The following is a 23925-nucleotide window of genomic DNA, read 5'->3' as shown; positions in this document are numbered from 1 at the left end:
CAAATACTTGTACTGTGCTCAGTCTGAGTCGTGTGTGTTGATTTGGAAGCACACTTATCAAGTTTCTTCTCTGAAACTGCACAAAGGAAAGTAGGCTAAAGTAACTTCTGCTTCATGAAAAGATCAGATGTAACCTGTAGGCGTTCTCTATCATGTGGTAACAAGCTGTGCAAGACAAAAATGTAACTCAACCTCTCTGAGAGCAGTTTATTTGTTAAATTAACCCTTCACTGTCAGGATCTGTGGAATGCCATGATATACAAGCAATTTGCATTAGATGCAACTGAATATCAAAGCCCCCTATAGTGTAACAAGCTTTATTCTCTTCGAATATTGCTAAGTTAAACTCAGAAGGGATCAGAAAACAATCACATTGATTAAACTACAATATGGTCATATCAACCTCTTCCACAAAAGGAGAAAAAAAAGAAAGAGAGAGAGACCAAATACTTAAAAAAAACCAACACATTAACTAAAAAGTACACTTCAGTAATTGTAAACTATTGTTACTATTGAAAAACAAGATAAAACCTATTTCAGCGTAAAAAATAAAATCTCTTTAGTCTGTTTCCCTCTTTCCCTTGTAGAGTCAGTTTCTTCCATTTGTATGGGACTTAGCAATGAGGGAAGAGAACAATTTTTAAAGATAGAAAAAAAAGCCTACAAAAATCAGCAATGAGCCTTGAGCGCAGATATAAAATGTGAGATTGACTAAATTCCTATTTGACAATGTCTCTTTACAGATGATTAACACTCTCAATTGTAGAAAAATAGAACTACTTACTGTGATTTTGATAGCTTTGTTCAAAACATTTACCCATTCTACTAGGTCTTGCTGATCATTGGCTTGTAGAAAATACTTTCTCATCCCCGCGTTCATAACTGTTAAGATATTAGAAAGTAATTAAATTTCACTGAAAAAATAATTGAAATCAGATAGTTTAAATACTCAACTTGGATTATTCCATCTGCCTCCTCTATGCAACACTGTCACAGAAATCTCATGAAACTTTCAGCTACTTTAAGTTTATTTTATTTTACACTTAGCTAGATAATTTTTCAGATATGAATTGTGTGAAATCATGCTGAGGGTGAACTATTACTTCCTAGCTATCAATTTTAATGACTTTGTATCACTCTTCTGGATTTGTCTATTGTACTACTGGAGAACTGATACACAATTTGAATTGTTAATCTGTTAGCTCCACACTTCAACATTACTGCTCCCCATAAAATGGCTTATTTCTCTATGAAGTAAGATTTTCCACTGGATGTTTTCCAATCCATCACACAAAGACAGAGTACTGGGGTTCTTTTCTAGCTTGCACATAGAAGATTACTGGTTATTTCTATTATCAGAGAACCTAGGAGCACTCAGTCATGGACCAGGACCCTATTGTGCTAGGTGCTGTATAAATATGAAAAAAAAGATATTATAATCTAAGCATAAGGAAAGAGACAACAGATGGGTACAGACCAACCAACAGCGGAGCACAAGGAAACAATGAGACAATATTGGTCACCATGGTAAGCTGAGGTCTCATCATAACAGCAGCCTAACTATTGTCAATTTTTTTGTAGGCTTATTGGGAAAGGACAGTTTTAAGGCAGTGATTCTCAAACTTTTGTACTGGTGACCCCTTTCACATAGCAAGCCTCTGAGTGTGGCCCCTCCATAAAATTAAAAACACTTTTTAATATATTTACATGGTGGAGGCAAAGCGGGGTTTGCGGTGGAGGCTGAGAGTGTGCGACTTTCCACATAATAGCCTCACAATCCCCGAGGAGTCCTGACACTCGGTTTGAGAATCCCTGTTTTAAGGCAAGATTAGAAGAGTGAGTTAGTTAGTTTTGCAGATGTTTACAGGGAGCATCCCCCAAGCATGAGGGGCTACATCAGAAGCAGCACAATGGTGCTTGTTTGAAAATTTAACAAGTGGGCAATAGACGCTGGCACCATAGGCCAATCAGAAGTGGGAATCAACCTTTCCAATACTAAATGAGAGATAAGTCATGAAAAGCACTGAAAATGAAAGCCAGTGGTGCATGCAGAGTAGGGTGACACAGTCAAAGAAACAGGCTAAAAAAAAGCAGCTTTGCAGCAGCATTCTGAATGGATATGAATGGGGCAAGATTACAATGGCTGAAGCCAGAGGAAAAAATGCTGCAGTCATCAAGATATAAGGTAATAACCTGAATGAAAGTTTTAGCTATGAGGATGAATCGGAAAGGCTGCATCTTAGTGAAGTTATGCAGAAAGAATCTGCAAGATTTAGACATAGCCTAAATATGAAAACCTAGAGAGAGGTCCGAGTCTAAGATGACATTCAGGTTACGGGCCTGAGTGATAGGCAGGATGGTGATATTGCCCACAGTGATTGAGAATGGAAGTAGCGGGGAGCACTTAGGGGAGCTTGGTTGTAGCCATGTTGAGCTTGAGTTGATTGCTAGAAATCCATGGGAAGATGATGTGAGACAGGCTCAGATTTTAATTTCAACAAGAGACATGTATCTGAACTGTTGAACTGAATGCATGTGTGTGTATGAGTTTTCCCAGAGACAAGGTGCAGAAGGAAAGAACAAAACCAAGGAACCCCTACAGAAAGTTGGAGGAGGATTCTCTGAAGGACATGCTCAAGGAGCCCTTAGAAAAATAGCAGAACCAGGGGAGGACAGAATTACAGAAGCCAAGAAAGGACAGGATTTCAAGAACACTATGGTCGACTGCGTCAGAGGTGGCTGACAGCCAAAAGAGAACAGGGATGGAGTGCTGGTTCAGAGTTTTGGCTACAAAGAGATCACTAGACACTTTGGCAACTGTGTTTTCAATTGAGTGTAAAGGGCGAAAAAGAGATTGAAAAGGGTCTAGGAAGGAATTGGAGGAACTTTAGACCAGAGGTGGGCAAACTACAGCCCATGGGACCATCCTGCCGGCCCCTCCCCTGCAGAGCCACGCTGCTCTGCTGGGCATGGTAAGTGGGCTGTGGCCAGGGGATTGTATAAGGGGCGGAGGGCAGTCAGGGGACAGAGCACAGTTGAATGTGGTGGAGGTTTGGGGAGCAGGGTGGTCAGGGGATGGGGGGGTTGGACAGGCGTGAGGTTGCAGGGGGTCCATCAGGGCATGGGAGTGTGGATGGGGTCGGGGCAGTAAGGGGACAGGGAGCAGAGGGCGGTTTAATGGGGAATAGGTTCTTGAGGGGGCGGTCAGGGGATGGGAAAGGGGCGGGTTGGATAGGCATGGGATCCCAGGGGGCCTGGCTGGGGGTGGGGCTGTCAGGGGAGAGGGAGCAGGGGGGCTGGATAGGGGGTGGGGTTCCAGGGGTTGGTTGGGGCGGGGGATCTCGGAAGGGGGCAATTAGGGGACAAGGAGAAGAGGGGGTTGGATGGGTCAGGGGATCTGAGGGGGGCAGTCAGGGGATGGGAAGTGGGAGCGGACGGATGGGCAGGGGCCAGGCTGTTTGGGGAGGCACAGCCTTCCCCATCCAGCCCTCCATCCAATTTTGCAACCCCAATGTGGCCCTCGGGCCAAAAAGTTTGCCCATCCCTGCTCTAGACAGTGATTGTAAACAGCGTGTTTAATTATCTTAGAGATGAATAGGAGAAGAAGATGGAGAGGCAAGTGGGGTCGTGAACGGGTATTTTTACTGGGAGAAACTAAAATATGATTCTATTTTCAGGGGGCAAGAGGCAGAGGAAAGTGAAAGATTAAGGAATATAAAGTATGGGATGAGAATAGGTGCTGGGGATATGGGGTCACTGATGCAAATAGGAGGTTTGTAGGAGAAGAGAAGATGGAAAATTTCTGCATCTGTGACTACAGAGAAAGAGGAAAAAGGATAAAGCCATGTCGTATTTTGTCAATTTTCTCTTGATCCTATGCAGATAAAGGAGTGGAAGCAAGAGGGGGATGGTTTAAGGACTGAGTTGACGGTTGTGAAAGAACAATTGTGATAGTAGATGTAAGACTGAGTTAAGTTGGAGAAGTAGAGTTGCTTAGCGGTAGCACAATGACAGAACTGAAAGAGAAGAGAACAAATTTGTAATGGAAGAAGTCAGGAAAACACAGATTGATTTTCACATTCCAGGTGGACTTCACTTGCAGTTTTAAGTTATGAACTGCATAGATTTCAGATAGAAATCATGAGCCAAATACTGAACATTATAGTGCCATTTTTACAAAGTTAATTTTCAGAGCATAAGGTTACTTTTATCCCTGGAAGACTAAGTCATGAGCAAAGCACAGCTCTCTTAATGGACATTAGGTGATTACTGGTACAAAGTGATTCACTAGTGTGTTTGAATATACCCAAAACATATTTTAATAAGAAATGCCTTGTGTACAACTTGCTTCCCATTTGTGATTACAAAAATTACTTACATAGAAAAATTAGAACATTTAGATCTCTAGATTTTTTTGGCATTGTAAGACAGCACTTCCTAGGCAACATCTTAAAAACCATTGTGAAAAGAACATTTGTATGGGAAAAAGCACAATACACACACTAATACACTTAGAGCTGCAAAACAGTACACCTTGCAAATTTTGCCTAATTTAGTATAATAAGCATTAGTACATTTCCTACAGGATACAACTCAATTACAATCATCTCTAATTCTGAAAGAAACATTTAAAAAGTAGTATGTAAGTCTCCAAAATTGTGAGGCTTTAAATATACTTTTATGTATATTAAGTAGTTAGCCTTGAAGCCATTATTTTCATATTTACAGTTTGCTTAGAGAAAATTATCCAGATACATCTGGATCCAGATAATTATCACTGACGCTATCCAACACTTTCAGTATAGCAAGGTTTCCTACCCTCCCAGGCCCTGCCCCCTTTTCTATGAATCCTTCTTTGTTTATAATACCTTCACTATGTGCAAAGACAGTTTTCAAGTAAAGCCAGTGGGCAAAAAAAAGTAAAAAGGATGGATTATTTCTAGAATGTGGTTCTGAACAGACCACAACATGGCAAAGATACTAACTAGATGAAATACAATTAACTAGAAATAACAATTAAGTTATAAAATAGACCTTCAAATTACTACTATTAAATATAGACAGATTAATACAAGTAAGACTGTTCTGATTTGAAAAAGTAGCATTTAAGTGACAACTTCAAAGATCAGACTAATATTTCTACTTTTTGTCCTGGGTAAGACGCATGATCGTGAACTGCATGAACTTTAGGGCTATATTTACTAACTGGTCTTATTTAAACTTAAAAAAGTATGTTTTTAAAGAAAATATTCAAAGCGTATACAAAGATTCTTATTTTACTATCAGAATTTAGCAGTCTATTGACTCAAGCCAATTCTTATTTTACCTGGCAGTACCAACAATACTGACCAAGATTAATTACACCAAAGGAGGATAAATTACACCTATCTTTTCAACAGAGGCTGTGTCTAGGCTGCGGCACAATACAAACTACGGAGATGTGAACTGCAGCATGCCAAAGTGCTATGCTATATCTGTTGTGTGTGGATGCTGCTAGTGCAAGCTTAGAGGTACCCAGCTCTTGTTGATGTAGCTCTCTTCAAATAGGATTATGTAAAAGCAAAACTAGCTAACTTAGTTCATGCCAGCAGCATCTACACAAGGTAGTTACAATTCAGCACTTTGGTGTGTGTGCTGCAATTCACATCCCCATAGTCCAAACTGCAGGGCTGTGTAGACAAGCCCAGGGTAAAGGTCAAGGCCAATACCTTAACGTAAGATACTAATCAGTGGAAGAATATTTATCTGTAAGTAGGAATAGATCTGGTTTACATTAAACAAAGGACTAAAAATTTTAGTGGACCCCATCACATTAAGTCTTCACTCAAGATTGAAACCTTAGGCAGAACAGCAAAATCAACTTATTTTCTCATAATCCTCTAGTCCACTGCTGCCCACATTGTTCAGACATGTAACATTCTTAATGATCCATTACATTTGCACAAGCTAGGCTAAAACTGACAACAGTAGTGTCAACTATTAATTCACAATAGCCAAGACTGTGGAATGAGATTGTTAAAAATTTGATACAGTAACACACTTGCAGCAAAAAAACAAAAATTTCCAAACTTCTATTTAAAATATAATTCTCTAAATATTTTCATAATTTAATAGAGCAGAAACAAAATGTGCATAAGTGTTTGTTTGTTTGTTTTTCCTTCTTTCTTAATTTACCTGGCAGGACCAACAATACTATCCAAGACTAATTACACCAAAGGAGGACAAATTACACCTATCTTTTCAACAGAGGGTGTGTCTAGGCTGTGCCACTGTATAGATTATAGAAATGTGAATTGCAGTGCACACCAAAGGCCTCCTTAGAAGGTTGCTTTGAGCTGACTGGGTAACACAAACTCACCTTAGAACTGGGCTACATGGTCAGGTGGAGATATCCATGGTGCTGGGAAATCCCCAAGTGGCCCCGTAACCTTCAGACTCCAGCACGAAGTGCACAGTTGTAACACTGTTGTGTTCTGGAAGTCTCCAACCATCTCTTGGGGCTATCGCAGGTAGGTATTAATTGTACAGCAGCCCTGAAGCTTCTCTAACTTACAGAGGGGATTCAAAAGAGCCATCAGCAGTCTCAAGAATTGGGGGAGTCATCTTAGTGCTGTCCATCCCCTCAGTTTCTGTACTGAACACAGGTAACTCAGATGTGAGGATTGAGACCGAAGTGCATAACATGCTCTTCAGAAAAGAAATGCACAAATTGTACCTGTCTATTTTCATATTATGTTGTTCTTGTAACATAATTGTATGGGATCTACAGTCAAGTCTTGACACATTAAACATCAAAAATAGCAGCTTCTAGCTTTAAAGAACTAGTGAGAAAAAAAATGCATACAGGTGTTTCCAGTGACAGGCCCCATGATCAACATGAGTTGTGCCTATGTAGGGTAACAGGAACTGTGTCTAAGCATCTGAACGTGCAATCTGCTTTTTACAACTGCACACAGTTTGCTACACACTGAGAGGAAGTAGTATACAGGACTGCTAGTTTGCCTTTTGCAGTAGTGTGGATCTATAGCTGTGCTCCCATAATACAAGGAATAGTTAATGGAAAAGGAAAACTAGCTTAACATATACTTTTACCTAGAATGTTCTAGAAAATATATTCTAGATATATCTCCAGCAACTAGATATTTATGAAACAACCGTGTCAAAATACTTCTTTGAATGTAGATATAAGGATAGGTTTTCAGAGAGAGCAGTTATTCATCCCAGTGTTTGCAGAGAACTTTCAAGATCCAGACTGCCTGTCATAGGATTCTAGATTATGATAAATCCTGGACAAATGCCATTTAATACATTAAACAGTGGAAGAAAAGGAGAATAAATGTGTGCACTTAGAAAAAGAATCAGAGCTATAAATTCACTTTATGATAAAGGATTAAACTGCCAGTAAACAAAACATTTTTCTTAAGCATAGCATTAACTACCGTTAGACAAAAGTTTAAAACATCAGTGAACAATTTGGCAGGCATCGTTAACAATGGTGTGTCTACAATATAGTATATACACAATTTTTTTCTCTATAATACTGATTAAAATAGTTCAGTTACTTGCCCTCAGAGTTGAATTATCTCTGTCAGGTACCCTGAGAACAACCCATCTTCTTTAATTAAATTAGTTTGCCTACTCATTCAAAAAAAGTCGCAAAACATCCCAGCAACAGCTGCCGGCTAGTCACTTGTAGCTCAGTAAGTAGCAGTTTTTAAAAAGCCATTAAAAACTCATAAAAGAAACCAACATTCTCCCTTTATATTAGGAAGGAAATCAGGAATATAAATAAATTTAGAACACACACACACACACACTACCGGTAGTATCTAATATTAGAACTGCAGAACATGACCTCGTTTCTATTTATTTATTTTTAAAAGAGGAATCTGACAGATGTGTAATACATTAGAACTTACCAAAACAGAATTCTGCCTTTGGCCTTAGCTTAGTTGCATCGCTAACCTATTAAGAAAATTAAACATGTATAATAAATATAGTAAGTGACACTACATATGATATACACACTAGATATTGTACAAACACATTCAGTTTAAGATTAACAATTCAACATTAGATGGAAACTAAATATATGCTTCTATTCTTTATATTTAAGGACCCAATTCATTCCTGGAAAGTGAAAGCCACTCCTGGACACTTGTTGGGCTTTAGATGCTTGGCAGAATTTAACAAGTGAAGGAAACTATTCTCATATCTCTATTTTAGGATTTTAAACTGCTACTCATTAGTAGGGTTTCAGCATAATGAATGTGAAATCAACAGCAAAGTCCCTACTGGACTTAATGAACTCCAAAAACCTTTTTGGGGTTAAAAAAAATCTGGAATAAAGGATTTTGTTTTTGAGTTTTGATTTTATTAATCGTCTTCCTCCCCCAATGCATTTCTAGTGGCTCATAACCATAACACTCCTTTCACCACAAACCTGATTTGTGCACCTTTTCAGATTTAGGACTTGAAATTTCAAGAAGAGTTGTGCAATTTAGAGCAAATTAAGCAATTAAGAGGTGAATGAAAATAGTTGTAAGCACATCTGTGGTAGTGTCCCTGGACATCTATCTACCCTTATGACCCAATGTTACCCAAAGTTAACCAGAATACAAGACGACAGGAGAATGGATTGTAGACGATAGTAAACAAGGAAAGTACAGGTATCAAGAAAAATTGGAGAGAGGAAGAACAGGAATGAGACGTACGGACAAGAGAAGGCAATTCAATTTTCCCATTCTTGTTATTTCTTACAGGGCACTGTAACACTTTCCATCAATCTAACCTCAAAATTTGCTCCCTTCTGCTCCATATTTTCTATGAATTTCGTAGAGTACTTTGCACCTCTACATGTACACTTTTATCCCAATATAACGCTGTACTTGGGAGCCAAAAATCTTACCGCATTATAGGTAAAACTATGTTATATTGAACTTGCTTTGATCCAGCGGAGCGCACAGCCTGCCCCCCGCCCCCCAAGAGCACTGCTTTACCACATTATATCTGAATTCGTGTTATATCGGGTCACGTTATATTGGGGTAGAGGTGTATTTAGTTTCTGAATAAATTGTTTCTAGAAGTTTCCTGTGTTGCTCTTTAAGAGATTATATGATCTGCAAACTGAGTATTCTTTCCTTTGCAAATGGCTTCAGTTTCTCAGAGGCAAACTGGAACGCAGATGAATAGGTACAAGTTCAAATTAGAGTTCAACCTCAATCTATAGTTCAGAATACTAATTCTATTACATACAAGGGCAAACAGTTGGAGTTTAATTTTTTTAAGCAAATCTAGACAAGTATCTTCAAGAAACTGGTAAAAAGAATACCTAGACATGTTTCTGCATTCCTCACTGCTTTGACTAGCTCTAGTGCTTTTAATGTTTCTTGAAACATCAGGAGCAGTAACAATCACATTTTTCCCTCTCGAGTATAATATCTGATATACCCCCCAAAACTACTATTATCTGCAATTTCATAGGTAAGGTGAGATGGAACCACTGTGATCATCTAGTCTAACCTCTGAACAACACAAGGCATGGGATGTCCCTGAATTAATTCCTGCTTGAACTGCCTTATTTCCAGTCTGAATGTGGCTTGCTTCAATCTCCAGTCACTGGTTCTTGTTATACCTTTATCTGCTATATTGAAGAGTCCATCAAAATTTTTGTTCCTCATGTAAATACTTACAGACTAATCATGTCATCCCCCCTCAAAACCTTCTCCTTGTTAATCTAAATTGATTGAGTTCCTTGAGTCTATAAGATATGTTTTCTAATCTTTTCATCCTTCTTCTAGCTTGTCTCTAAACTCTCATCAATTAAAATTTTTCATTAATGAGTTCTGGCAATTTCATAAAATCATAGCTGCTAATGTCACCAAAATCTACTGATAGAATTACAGTCTTACATATAGACTAGAAATATATCACTTATAAGTCAACTGACATACCTTTGAAATGTAGGTAAGTTTAATAGCTCCAACAGGTGGAGAGCCAGAGGGAAGGTTCTATATTTAAAAAACAAAAACAAAAAAAGCCAATAATATGGTATTGAAACTAAATTATCCTCCTACCACATAACATGTTCAATATATATGCATCAAATACAAGGAAGTTAATCAAAGCTTCATGAAAAAAATTCTATTCAGTTGCATTCACAATACAACATTCAACACAATGTATGCTTTAACAGGATTTAAACTATTTGGTTTCACTTATTAAACAAACATCTGGTAATTAACTAAAACTGAATGGTTGCTGGAAATAATGCTGGTGTTAATTGTTTCAGAAGTTTATGTATTTTACTATAGGAAAAAGGATTCTTGCACGTTTGCATCCAGGAAATCCTCCTAAAAGCACTTTTTCCTTAACAGATGTTGAGTCAACATGATGGCATCTTATGTATTTTAATAGAAAAGAGACATACATCCACTCCTTAGCTACCTGCAAGAATGCTTCCCTTATGTAATAGTACTTTCTAAAATATATTTAATATCCCAGTCTCTTGCAACAATACTAAGTGAACTGGAGGAAAATGGGAGGTATACAAGTTCCTTACCAGCAATGTGAAGCCTACAAGCCTGATTACAGTTTGGATTGTGACAGTCTCTTGAAACTAGACACACACAGGCCTATTAGCATATTAACATGTATTTGTGTTTTTTTCATAGCAAGTCTATAGTTGGGAACTGCAGTTTAAAGGAGCAAGACAATTATGTACAGTTTACTGCATTCAGTGGTAAAATATGGTCAATTTTCTATTTAATTTGTTTTCAGTGACACTTACTGTGCATCTCTTTATTTTATCATACCTTCCCTTCTATCTTCAGTTTCAGTTCATTTCTGTTCCATAATAGGACATTTTATGTTAAAAATACATAGGTATGGACGAAGAGAAAGAAACATTAACTAACAAGAAAATCTGTCATGACCTATTTTGGGGGAAAAAAATGGAATGAAGCCATGTTTGTCATATACATATTTCCCTATATTTATTCTCCTCCCACCACAAATTCTGACTCAAGATAGTCTTTTCTAACTTATGCTGTCACTTACTCTCCTATCCTTGCACATCCACACACAGTTTCAATGTTTTACCATACACCTAATAACCAGATGACTAAATCTACTGATCAGATTCTGATAACAAATGAGGAGTGCCCAGCACAACTCCCATATAAAATACCTTCCCCTCCAAAAACTCTTGGAAAAAGGGACAGTGCTGGAATCCTTACTGTGCACTGTTCCGAGATTCTCTTTTCATTGGTCTCTAGCTAAACAATAACTGAATCTAGAAGCTCCTCTCCCTTCTGTTTGCTGGAAAGGAGCAGTACTGTTTGTTCCCCTTTCCAATTCCAGAGCCTCTTGGATGGTGCAAGGCAGACAGTCTGTTATCTACCTCTTCCTTCAGCCTCTTGGCTACTGCAAGTACTATTCTCCACTACTCTGCTTTCCACCTTGGCCTCTAACTCTTCCTTCACAGTGGAAGTCTTCATTGTGTGCCCTGCACCAGTTTTCTGAAACAGCAGTGTAAAATTTATTTTTCTTGTGATAAGACTGATCAGTTTTTACTCTGCTGCAGATCAAACAGGTCTAGGCAGCGGCAAGGACACAAAAGTTGATTTGCAGGCTGAGGAAGATGTAATACTTAACATTTATTCACATTTGAAAGATTCCTTGCAACCATAAGGGCTAGAAACTTTACATTCTGCAGAAATTGACAGTGAACCAAGAACGCATCCCTCTTTCTTTTTTGAGCCTGTGTGTGGCAGGACAGTTTTCATCCCAATGTACAGTAAAAGCTATTTTATCTGACGCTTTACCAACCAGAAAGCTCTATGAACTGGCATTTCTGATCTTCATTGAAATACCGGCTTATAGTCCAGTTGGAGTGGGGCTGGCAGGGGGTTAGGGCACGGGCTCTGGGAGAGAGTTTGAGTGCAAGAGGAGGCTCAGGGCAGCGGGCTGGGGCACAGGAGTGGGTGCGGATCCAGAGGCTGCTCAGCTCAAGTGGCTCCCTGCAAGCAGCAACCTGTCCCGGCTGCTCCTAGGTAGAGGTTCGGCAGGCAGTTCAGCACCCTGTCCCCGCCCTGAGCGCTACTCCACAGGTCCCATTGGCTGGGAACACTGGCCAATGGCACCTGTGGGCAGGGGCAGCACCTGCTGCGCCTCCACCTAGGAGCAGCTGGGACAGGTTGCTGCCACTTCTGGGGAGCCACCCGACATGAGTAGCCCCAGATCTGACACCCCGCATCCCCGCCTGTGCCCCAAACCCCTGCACCAAGCCCCCTCCCACACACAAACTCCCTCTCAGAGCTGGCACCCCACATCCCTTCCAGCACCCCAACCCTCAGCCCCAAACCCCCTCCTTTGCCTAAACTCCCTCCCCCTCTTAGTTAACTGGCATTTTTCCACTTACTGGCACCCACTATTCCCCCAACACACCAGATAAAACAGCTTTTACTGTATTCTGCTTTTACAGCCTATATTTTGGAAAAAACTCTGTGTACAGATGCGCTGCTAAACACGGTCTTAGGATCATTCATTTCCTAGAATGTCGAGTACATTTACACAATGGAAAATACAACCTTCTCTGCATCTACTTAAAGGTGTGAGTGGAAAAGACCCCTGCGCAACAGAGGTTATGCTTAGGGCTCTACCAAATTCACGGCCATGAAAAATGTGTCATGGACCATGAAATAAGCCTCCTTGAAAACAGATCTCCCTATGCTACCAGCTAGAGTGCTCCTAGCTGCAAGCCTTGGCCAGGGTGGAGAGGGACATGACTTCTCCTTCCCCTGGATGGCCTCTCTTGAGGGGAGATCAGACCCATCTCCAAGTGCCTCCCCCTGCTCCAAGGAGCTCTGGGGCTGGGCAGCAGTCCCAGAGGTTGCTGTAGCTGGAGGAGGCGGGCCCTATCTCCTTCTGGTGCTGGGGGCACCTAGCTGTGAGTCCCACACCAGACTCGGGAGGGACAGGATGGTAACTGATACCAGGGCCTGCTTCATACAAGCTCTTTGAAGTGGTCTCCACAGAACAGCTCTGCAGCCATTCTACAGCTCAAGAAGAATGAATGAGTCAATTTTTAACTTCAGTCAAAACCCCTTCATCTGTGTGTGAGCACTAACCCTAAGAGAACACAAATACCTGAGTGAAACACTAAAAATAGAGCATATGTATCATTAAACACAAATTCTGAAGAGCTGCACTTTTCACAACATTTCTGCATGTTTCCATTGATGTGACCGGGACATAACTACAGAAGGCTAAGAGGAAAGGAACAGTTGTACTCTCCCCATTAGTGTAAATCATCTGAAAAAGCTCTATTTAATTTCTAGAAGTTATATCCTCTTTTTCACCTACAATTTCTGATTGCCTCAGCCTTAAATTACTTTGATCTATACTGCACTCTCCCTATTTCATTTATGATTTTGGATATAGTAAGATTCCAGAATATTTCAAACAGCATAAGAATATTTGCATGGCACAATTTAGTTTAGCTGATTTATACTCCATGCCTTAAATGTCTCGATACCATGTTTGCTTTTTTAAAATGGTTTTCTTGTACTGTAGAAGACACATTGGTACCACATATTGTGCAAACAGTTTGCAGTTTCTAAATTTTATTTACATTTATAAAACTTTTCCAGATCTATATAGTGTGGAAGCTACCTCTCAAAGCTGAAAGTATGAGCTACAATTTTGCTTTTCAAGTGGCTGATTGCGCTAATGAGAAATAACTGTTGAACTGCTCAAAAGCACAAGCAGTGGCAGTAAAATTACACAACTGCACAGAAGTAAAAGGTGAAGTAAAAGGGCTGTGTAGTTAAACCAGAGTGAGTACTGGCAATTTAAATTCACAAAAAGCAGCCATGCCACCAAAGCTCAGCTTCTAGTGCCGCTTTGGTTATTTTAATAGACAACAGTAAGTTTTGCTATTAACATTCACAAGTAATAACAAAAACTAAAGAGAATTAAACCCGCTGGAACTTAAGTTGAGCTCCCAGACTTAAGACCAAATGCTCATGTATGCAAGTAATTCCACTGACTTCAATCACATTTTTTGAGTGTGTCAAGCAGAAATAAAAATTTCTTTTTAAAACATGCCTAAAAATCTCTCTCCTGTATTAATCTTCTAAAGCCCAAGTTTAAGATCTCATAATTCTGAACAACAGTTAACACAACTCTCACCAAAACATTTCACACGACAGCATTAAAATACGGTGCAATTATTTCTTACCATGCATCACAAATCCCAGGATTCTTGGTCTTGGCACAAAAATGAAGCAAAATTTTAGAAGTATGTATTAATCATTTTTTTTAAACCTACAGAAATCCCATTACTGATTTAGATTTTTTTTAAAGAGACAAATGAAGAGGTTTTTTGGGGGGGTGGGCATGAGCAGAGGTTAAACTACAATGTTTGTAACTAATCTTCTACAGATGAGGTTGGTACAAGTACTTGGTACGAAGACTGCTACAAATTTCAACATATATGGGTACACAATGCATCCAGATGTGTGTTCATCTTGAAAACATGGAATCAGAGCTAAGACTTTAGTAATTATTTTGCAATTTTATAACACCTTTCATCTAAGGATTGCAAGTCGTTTCCAAATAAACATCAACACCTCATTAAGGAAAGTATTAAAACTGAAAAATGTACTGGCCTAAGCACGCAGTACTTCAAATTATATAAGTCCTAAACCTTCACCAACACTAGTTTGAGGGATCAACAGTTTTAAGGTCCAGAGACAACTTTAGTGGCATTATTTGAGCATGATCCATTGCCAGAAGAACGACATCAAATATCCATCACAACATTACTACATTTGTAAACAGACTTAGATAATATTAACTGTTAGGTTCTGTCACACTTGCAAACTACAGCACAGGTAACACGCCTGGTTTCTCTATGCCCATCTTGCTTGACACGCATAGATGGACGTGCTGGTAACTACTTTTCTTCATTGAAGGTACTCTCCTGCGGGTTCTTCGGGGGCCCATCTTGTCACCTCTGTCAATATGTGAAGTAGTTAGGAAATTCAGTAAAGGAGACATGGGTTGAAACATCTTTAATATGTTAATCACACACAACTTTATATCTCCATGTCACCTGATCCACCAGGAGTAGCTGATTGTACTGCTCAGCATCTGGGAGAGACTGGGGTAACAGATGACTGCAAACGGTCTGGACTGTGTCCAAGCCAAGACTACTTGGCTACTATAAGACTACAACCGCTGGCTGGCTGGGGAAAACCAGCAAAGAATACAGCAGAAAAACCATCAGCTCCTTCAGGTGAAGGGTATGTATGTGTCTGCCATTTATGATTAGGGGGCTAGGGCAAATGATTTATGAGGAGAGGCTGAGGGACTGGGCTTACGTAGTCTGCAAAACAGTGATGGGGAGGGAGGAGATTGGATAGCAGCCTTCAACTACTTGAAGGCAGGGTTCCAAAGAGGATGGAGCTAGGCTGTTCTCAGTGGTGGCAGATGACAGAACAAGGAGCAATGGTCTCAAGTTGCAGTGGGGGAGGTCTAGGTTGGATATTGGGAAAAACTTTTTCACTAGGAGGATGGTGAAGCACTGGAATGGGTTACCTAAGGAGGTGGTGGAATCTCCATCCTTAGAGGTTGCCAAGCTTGACAGAGCCCTAGCTAGAATGATTTAGTTGGTGTTGGTCCTGCTTTGATCAGGGATGGGATTAGATGATCTCCTAAGGTCTCTTCCAACCCTAATCTTCTATGGTTCTATGTACTGGGTTTGCAATCTGGGAATCTGGTTAAAAACTTCAAGCAATTAGAAAAGTAAGAATACAGGGGAAGATCAGCTTCTCTCATCTCCACACAGCCAGAAGGACACCTCCTCATTTATTTCAGATGCTCCTCTTGCAACTTTAATCCATGTCTGTCATTTTGAGATCAGACTACTACAATATACTCTCCATGGGAACACAACTTAGATCAGTCCAGAAAATGTAGCTGATACTGTTTCACAAGCAGTCTGCCAGATTCCGTGAGTCATTCTGAGAGCCAACTGAACGTCTCTCATCTACAGTAGCAGCCTACTGTTTCCTGGATTGATTCTGAGGTATTGGTTTTGACCAATGAAGATATAAATGGTTTTGGACCTACCTATTTAAGAAACTACCCTTTTCTTCAGGAGAGACAGTGCCACAGTTGCAGTCAGCAGAAGTATGAGTTAGAATTTCATTGGTATAAGAGAAGGGGCCACTGGTAGGATATTTCACTATTTTTTGGCTATACTCACATTATTCTCAGGGTAGCACGCGTGCGCGCACACACACACACACACACACACACACACACACACACACAGAGTTTTAAAAAGAATGTTACATACTTATCGTACTTTTAATAGTTTGCCAAGCATGCCCAGAGTTTGGAATGGTTGCTCTTATGTAAGAATTCAGATCTCAAATAGAAATATTTCTAACTGTGAGGATTAGTTCTGAAAGTTACATTTTATTTCCTTAGCTTTGTGGTGGTATGTCATTTATTTCTAGCCCTATTAATTTGCAAAACAAGCCTTAAAAATATAATTCAGTTAGTTCTCATTAAACAACTTACCCTTCCTCACATACACCAGTTTTCTGCTTTCTGCCTCTAATGGTCTGAAACCACAGGCCCTAAAATTGGTGTAACTGCATAAATCACTAACCTATAATTCTAAGATGAGATATTTTATTTTAAAATAGTCTAATTTCAGTTGAGAAAAGCAAGAGGGTAATCAAGAGTATAATTTAAAAAGCTATGGTTTCATTAAAAATACTGAAAATTATTTTAGTTAGTGGATGTTAATTCTGTAAAATCTGAAAAGTACTGTGAAACTGAAGTTTTAACAGTTTTTATATCTGAGCTTTAAAGTTTCTCCAAGCCTTGGTCCTGGACCATAGACAATGAATAAAACTTGTTCAACATAGAGAAAAGGCACCATAATGACAAATGTGCACGAGTATATTGGTATAAAATAAAATAAAATTTGGCTTTGATTTCAGGAGTTTTCTGAACTTACACCTATATTTCAAATCCTTTATCTATGCCATTACAATGGATGGTACACTGACCTCAAGCATCTGCTTAAATTGTCCAGGCGTTACTGTGAACTCCAAATGCTAACAATTATTTAAGCTGTGAAACATTAATTACAGTTTTCCCCTACAAATAACGGATTTCAGAGAGTAGCCTAATCAAGGAAGTGGATACAAGTGATTTAGCTACATATTAATATTTTACTTTAAAAGTTTTTCCTTAGAGCTGCAAATTCTATGAAATTCATTCTGAAACCCTCTTCCATGTAAACAATAGATTTGCTTTAGGTCAAAAAAAATTTGACTTCTGGTAACTTCCACAATTTTATTGCAGATGTCATCGTACCTGTGGATTATCCATGTACCATACCAGATTGTCTTCCTTCGTGTCCAGGATAAAGTATCTCCGCAGAAACTTCCCACTATTCTCATTTTCTTCAATGTCTAAGAAACCACAAATGCGATTCCGACGATCCACATAAGGCATTTCTGAGCCTGACCATTACACTGCAAAACAAAAACAAAGATTAAAACAAAAAGTTTACTTTCAATGATTATAATACTGGTCTGTACATTTTGAGCACAGCTTCAACTACTAGAAGCATTTTCAGGAAAGAAGCTTCCACACAGGAACAAGTCAAATTAAGAGCAAGTGTTTTTCTCACCACAGGAGTAACTTTTGTACATTTCTTTGAAATATAACTATTAAGTACTTATGTTTTACACACCCTGAGTTCAGAACTTTGGTACGTGTGTGTTAAATGCTGGCAGAACAGCATGCCTATTCGTTTACACAAGATCAGCATAGGATAATCAAAGATTCTTTCACTAATTTGCACAAAAGGGTTAGATAACAGATTTACATTTCTCCTCACTTTTAACATTAGGTCTTTTGCCCTTAAAAAGTTATTTGTCAGCAGCCCTACAGTCTGAGAGAGCTTATCAAACTCCATTTAGGGAAAACAAGGAGTCCTTGTGACACCTTAGGCCTTGGCTACACTCACACTTTACAGTACACGGGGGTATGAAAAAACACCCCCCTGAGCGCTGCAAGATACAGCGCTGTAAAGCGTCAGTGTAATCAGGGCAGCAGCGCTGGGAGTGCGGCTCCCAGCGCTGCACGCTACACCCGTAAGGGATGTGGTTTACATGCAGCGCTGGCAGAGCTCTCTCCCAGCGCTGCCGCTCTGACTACACTCACACTTCAAAGCGCTGCCGGGGCAGCACTTTGAAATTCCAAATGTAGCCATACCCTCAGAGACTTACTTTGGGCATAAGTTCTCGTGGGCTATAACCCACTTTGTCAGATGCATGGAGTGGAAAATACAGTAAGCAGGTATAAATATACACAACACAAAAAGATGGAAGTCACCTTACCAAGTGGGGGGTCAGTGCTAATGAGGCCAATTAAATTAGAGTGGATGTGGCCCATTCCCAACAGTTGACAAGAAAGTGAGTATCAGAGGGAAAATTATTTTTTGTAGTGACCAAACCACTCCCAGTCTTTATTCAGGCCTAATATGATGGTGTCAATTGGTGAGCAACTATACACAAACACAACAGAAACACTAACCCAGGAACCAATCCCTGCAACAAACCTCATTGCCAACTCTGTCCACATATCTATTCAAGGGACATCATCATAGGACACTGTTATACCAATTATATTAGACCAATAAAGATCAGCAGGATCTTATTAAAGGGTACAAGACAGTTGTCACATTTATTGCAAATACCATAATAAAACAAGAGAACAGTAAACAACGTTGTTTGGCTACTTATTACTACTTATTTCTTACACACACACACTTATTCGCACAATTATTCATACAAGTTTTGTATAGGTGTTATAGTTACCAGCCTAAATATTGCTTGTGACAGAATACTGGCCAGGTATCCTGTACACAAGAGTTGAGCCGAGTCCGGGTCAGGTGCGCACCTGATGCTCCTGGAGGGTGGTAGCAGAACGAGAAACTCAGAGACTTATTCTTCAGAGTCCAGTTTTATAGGAATTTATCCCTATGTCAGTTCATGAGAGTTGCTTTATTCTGCTGTTGTTAAATCAAGCAGCAGGTGGCTGGCTCCATGTTGTCAGATGTTTATTTTTCCTTCCTTTGAGGTGGTGGGGTGGATTCCAGTTTGCGCTCCGGGGATCATCTGGTTGATGCCACCTGACACCTTCTTCGGCAGACACTGAATTCTTCAGGCTGGTAACTTCCTAACCATTCATTCATTCTTTAAACTAGGCACTCATTCACATACATTCTCCATTTTAAGTTTCATCTATTTTACTGTCTCTTTACCTTTCAGGGTGTTACCAATTTATGTAAGACTCCCTGTTTTTTTATCATTCAAAAATAAAGTGAGATGAAAAAAAACTTACAGAGGGTGGGGGGTTTCTATCTATATACTATAACAGCTACTGTTTTGGCTTACCGCGGTGATTACAAAGTAGTAATTACACAGTTTTGCCTGAAGCACACAGAGTCAATTGACAGCTCAAGCGCTGAGTCAATTAACAGCTTACAGTGGCCGTTACAAAGTCAAGTAGTGACTACAAAGTGTCACTTAGAGAACGGGCACTTAGAGTCAATTAACGTTTAACAAGTTTTATACAAAGTATTTCTTTGAGCAGGCTTCACACAGACACAGCTGGTGGCTTGCAGGTTAGAGGTTAAATCTCGGGAATCACATTTATTTTTAATATAAACCTTTAGTTATAAAGTATCAATTAACAATAAATCATTTTTCATATAAACCATGTCTAATATAAACCTTTAATAACCCTACAACACAACCACATCAGCCACACCATCAAGGGCTTGTTCACCCGCACATTTACCAATGTGATATATGCCATCATGTCCCAGCAATGCCCCTCTGCCATGTACATTGGACAAACCAGACAGTCTCTACACAAAAGAATAAATGGACACAAATCCGACATCAAGAATTGCAACTTTCAAAAACCAGTACGAGAGCACTTCAATCTCCCTGAACACTCAATAACAGACTAAAATGTGGCCATTCTTCAATAAAAAACTTCAAAAACTGACTTCAACGAGAACTGGCAGAACTGGAATTAATGTGAAAACTTGACACCATCAAATTAGGCCTGAATAAAGACTGCGAGTGGCTGGGTCACTACAAAAATAAATAATTTTTCCTCTGTTAATACTTATATTTTCTTATCAACCGTTGGGAGTGGGCCACATCCACCCCAACTGAATTGACCTTGTTAACATTAATCCCCCACTTGGTAAGGCAACTCCCATCTTTTCATGTGCTGTATATTTATACTTGCTTACTGTATTTTCCACTCCATGCATCTGATGAAGTGGCTTATAGCCCACGAAAGCTTATGCCCAAATAAATTTGTTAGTCTCTAAGGTGCTGTTTTTGCTGATACAGACTAACATGGCTACCCCTCTGAAACATGTTTAAGGAAAGGAAATTCAGATGAGGGACTTCTGGGCAGCTATCTTTATATATGAAAATCTTGCGCAAAATACACCAATTTCAGCCAAAAATCAGAAATCTTTCACTCTTGAATATTACTGAAAGGTGAGGGAAATTAAGTATCCATGTACAGCTATCGGTAGTTATGCACACACTATGTAAACCCCAAACTAAAATCTTTGGCATTGATTTGTGATGCCATCACGAGGTTTTTTTTTTGAAAATCAGCTCTGAATCTTTATTTATACTGCTGATGACCTGTTCCCATTCTGTCTGTTTCATCTTTTGCTGCTCCATCTCACTTACAGACCATTGCATCATCCTCTTCTACTTTTATGCTCAGGAGCCAGGAAAGTCACTGGCTCTTAAATATGACACTGTAAGCAAGCAAGTTTCCATCTTTTTGGAAAAGTAGTCTAAAAATCCAAGTAAAACCAACATTAAAAATTCACATATGAAAGCTTGCCTGATGTCAATATATTTTAAAGCAGGATAGGAAGCAGTTATAGTCTTGCATTATGCTTCTATACTTTGTAAGGGACAGAACAGATTAAAAATACCAATTTTAATTAGCATCTCAATTCTGTACAATTAAGTTTAGGTATATAAACTTATTCATCAATGAGAGCTTTCAGACTGCTCTAGTGAGCAACATGGTGAAGTTTACTTTAAAAGTTTATTAGAATGTCATACATTTTTTCCCACTGCTTTTATCCTTGTCTGATCAGGTAGTCTCTCTCTCTCTATTTATATTGGGACGGGGCGGGGGGGGACAGGAGAAAAGATCTACTGGTGGGTGTGTGTACACACACTCCTACTCATGCATCATGGTAAGATGTGAGGTACTTGTAGTCACATTACATATTTATATTTGGGATCACCTGCTTGGGTGCGATCATCCATACTTTCCAATTTCAGTATGCCAGTAAACCCTTGTCACCATGTACGCTAGTGCATAGTTTTATTCACTTTAAGTCAGAGAAAAACAAATCTAATTTTTATCACTGTCATCTCATTAAAAAAAATGAATATACTAGGAATACTTCAGAACTGAGAAATATGGCAATGAATTTAAAGATGGTCAATGAAACTTAAGCTTTTAGTAAGCAGAAACCTGGAAAGAAATGAAATATCATGGTGATGAGTCATCTTATAAAAAAACTAGATCAAAATAATTTTATCTGCTAGCTAAGGAGTTAGACTGCAAAACTGTGAAATGGCACATTTTATTTGATGATATCTGAGGAGATTTTTCTTCCATAGTTTTTCTGAGGACATCATAAGGAGTTTAAACCCTTCATCTGGAAGTAAGCTGCCTCATTTTCCCAACAATGAGATACATCACATGTTATGGTAGGCATATGTAGGACCTGTGGATCTTGTAAGGTGTGTTGATCATTGTAGCAGCGGAGATATTTTGCATCTGTTATGGCAGAGTCTAGTGCTTCTTTGAGTTGGTGTGTCCTGGTCTGTGGGGAGCATGCTTCTGATGATGAACTTGGAGAGACTGGGGATGGGGGGGGTTCAGGAAAGCTTACCTCCCACTTTGTTCTATGCTGCGGGTTAGAGTGCAAATTCAGAAGCAGCATTCTCCAAAGATGGACAAATCTGGCAGCATGTCACTATCTTCTGCTGAAGTTGTTTGATGGCCAGAGATTCCATCAGTGCCTCTCTCATTAGATGAAGGTTTCTAACCATCAGAGGAGTGAAGTTCTGGAATAGCTTTCCAAAGAGAGCAGTGGGGGCAAAGACATATCTGGCTTCAAGACTAAGATTGATAAGTTTATGGAGGGGATCGTATAGTGGGATAGCCTTATTTTGGCAATTAATTCGTCTTTGACTACTAGCGGTAAATATGCTCAATGGCTTGTGATGGGATGTTAGATGGGGTGGGATTTGAGTTACTACAGAGAATTCTTTCCTGGGTGTCTGGCTGGTGAGTCTTGCCAACATGCTCAGGGTTTTGCTGATCGCCATATCTGGGGTCAGGAAGGAATTTTCCTTCAGGGCAGATTGGCAAAAGCCCTGGGGGGGTTTCGCCTTTCTCTGCAGCGTGGGGCACAGGTCACTTGCTGGAAGATTCTCTGCACCATGAGGTCTTTAAACCATGATTTGAGGACTTCAATGGCTCAGACATAGGTTAGGGGTTTGATACAGGAGTGGGTGGGTGAAATTCTGTGGCCTGCATTGTGCAGGAGGTCAGACTAGATGATCATAATGCTCCCTTCTGACCTTAAAGTCTATGATTCTATGAAAAGGAAAATTACTGTGTATATTTAAGGCGACAGTTCTTACCTCATGGGCTGCATGCAGCCCAATTAGCACACAGCTATGTCCCAGCTCAGCTGTATGCCAAAGGCCACAGTCCCTGGGCCAAGTCCAGGGTCCTGGCTTCCCTCCAGCCCTGGACCTAATCTGTGGAGGGGTCTCTTAGCAGAGGGCACTGTGGCTCTCAACCTGCAGCCCAGGTAACACTTTGTGGGCCACATATGCAGCCCACATTGATAAATAGGTTGAGGACCACTGATTTAAAGAAATTGACAATACTGTAGAATTTCAAAAGCTTAAATTAAATAGTCAACGAAATACTAGGACTACTGTAAGACTAATATTTGCTAAAGCAGTGTATAATTTACATATCAACATCTCAGGTCAGAGACATTGTATATGTTGCTGATATGATTAACTGTGGAAACAGATGTTTGGTAGTTCTTAAGACAGCCTCATCTAGTAACCATACTGTTAACAGTTCACAGACAAGCTCTTGGGATCACATTAGAGTGGGGAAATGTTTCCCTGCTGCAAAAATAACTAAGTAATGGCAAGATCAAGAGTGTCTGTTACATAAATTGGGTCCATAATTTGGCAACACTTAGCACCAGGTATATTTTAATTTAAATAAAGCAGCAGCTTTATAATATGGGGGTGACCTGTCCTCCTAAATTTCACCATTTATACCCTGTAGAAAATTGTGTGTCACACTATTGGCACAATTACAGCTTAACTGTTTGCTAAGAAGTATAGGCACACCAGAGAAATAGGATGTCTCTAAAAAGCAAATATTGGATTAGTAGCCGATTTCCTGTCAAAAACAGGTTGAAGCTATTCTCTGCAGAGACTCCATAGAAAGTGAAACAAGAAAAACTGTACCCATTTTCTCCAGCAAGGCAGAGAATGAAGTTCCAAAAGCCCATATTGAGCTCTGCTAAAAAAAGGTCTTCAAAAAAAATTGTTTTCTATTACATTTTTAAGAGGATACAGAAGAACAACAGTAGAATGGTTGATGAGATGATCCAGAATCTAGAACTGACTTCATAAAATCCATAGCTTAAGATTTTAAACAGTAATGGGTTGTTAAAACAAATATTTCTGAAACTGCACATAAGTATGAACAGTTCCCAAAGAGCCCAAT

General features: G+C 39.5%; 1 protein-coding gene across 8 annotated transcripts in view; it reads right to left on the bottom strand.

The window, feature by feature from the left end:
* Positions 1–23925, bottom strand: part of PLEKHA1 (pleckstrin homology domain containing A1) — a 90982-nt gene that overhangs the window by 45872 nt on the left and 21185 nt on the right. For 7 of the 8 annotated variants that reach the window (XM_030568779.1, XM_030568774.1, XM_030568777.1 and 4 more), the window contains exons 2-5: positions 17401–17561; positions 9954–10010; positions 7920–7965; positions 785–882 (exon numbers count right to left, since the gene is read on the bottom strand). In XM_030568779.1, the coding sequence (XP_030424639.1) occupies positions 785–882; positions 7920–7965; positions 9954–10010; positions 17401–17541 (342 nt within the window). In that variant the 5' untranslated portion in view covers positions 17542–17561. Of the gene's footprint in view, positions 1–784; positions 883–6358; positions 6559–7919; positions 7966–9953; positions 10011–17400; positions 17562–23925 lie in introns of those variants that run through there. The other variant, XM_030568782.1, reaches the window with a different exon arrangement.

This window comes from Gopherus evgoodei, chromosome 7 (genome assembly GCF_007399415.2).
Source record: "Gopherus evgoodei ecotype Sinaloan lineage chromosome 7, rGopEvg1_v1.p, whole genome shotgun sequence".
Classification (NCBI taxonomy): Eukaryota; Metazoa; Chordata; order Testudines; family Testudinidae; genus Gopherus; species Gopherus evgoodei.
Note: the sequence above shows the minus strand (reverse complement) of the source record. Positions and strands in the feature narration are given on the sequence as shown.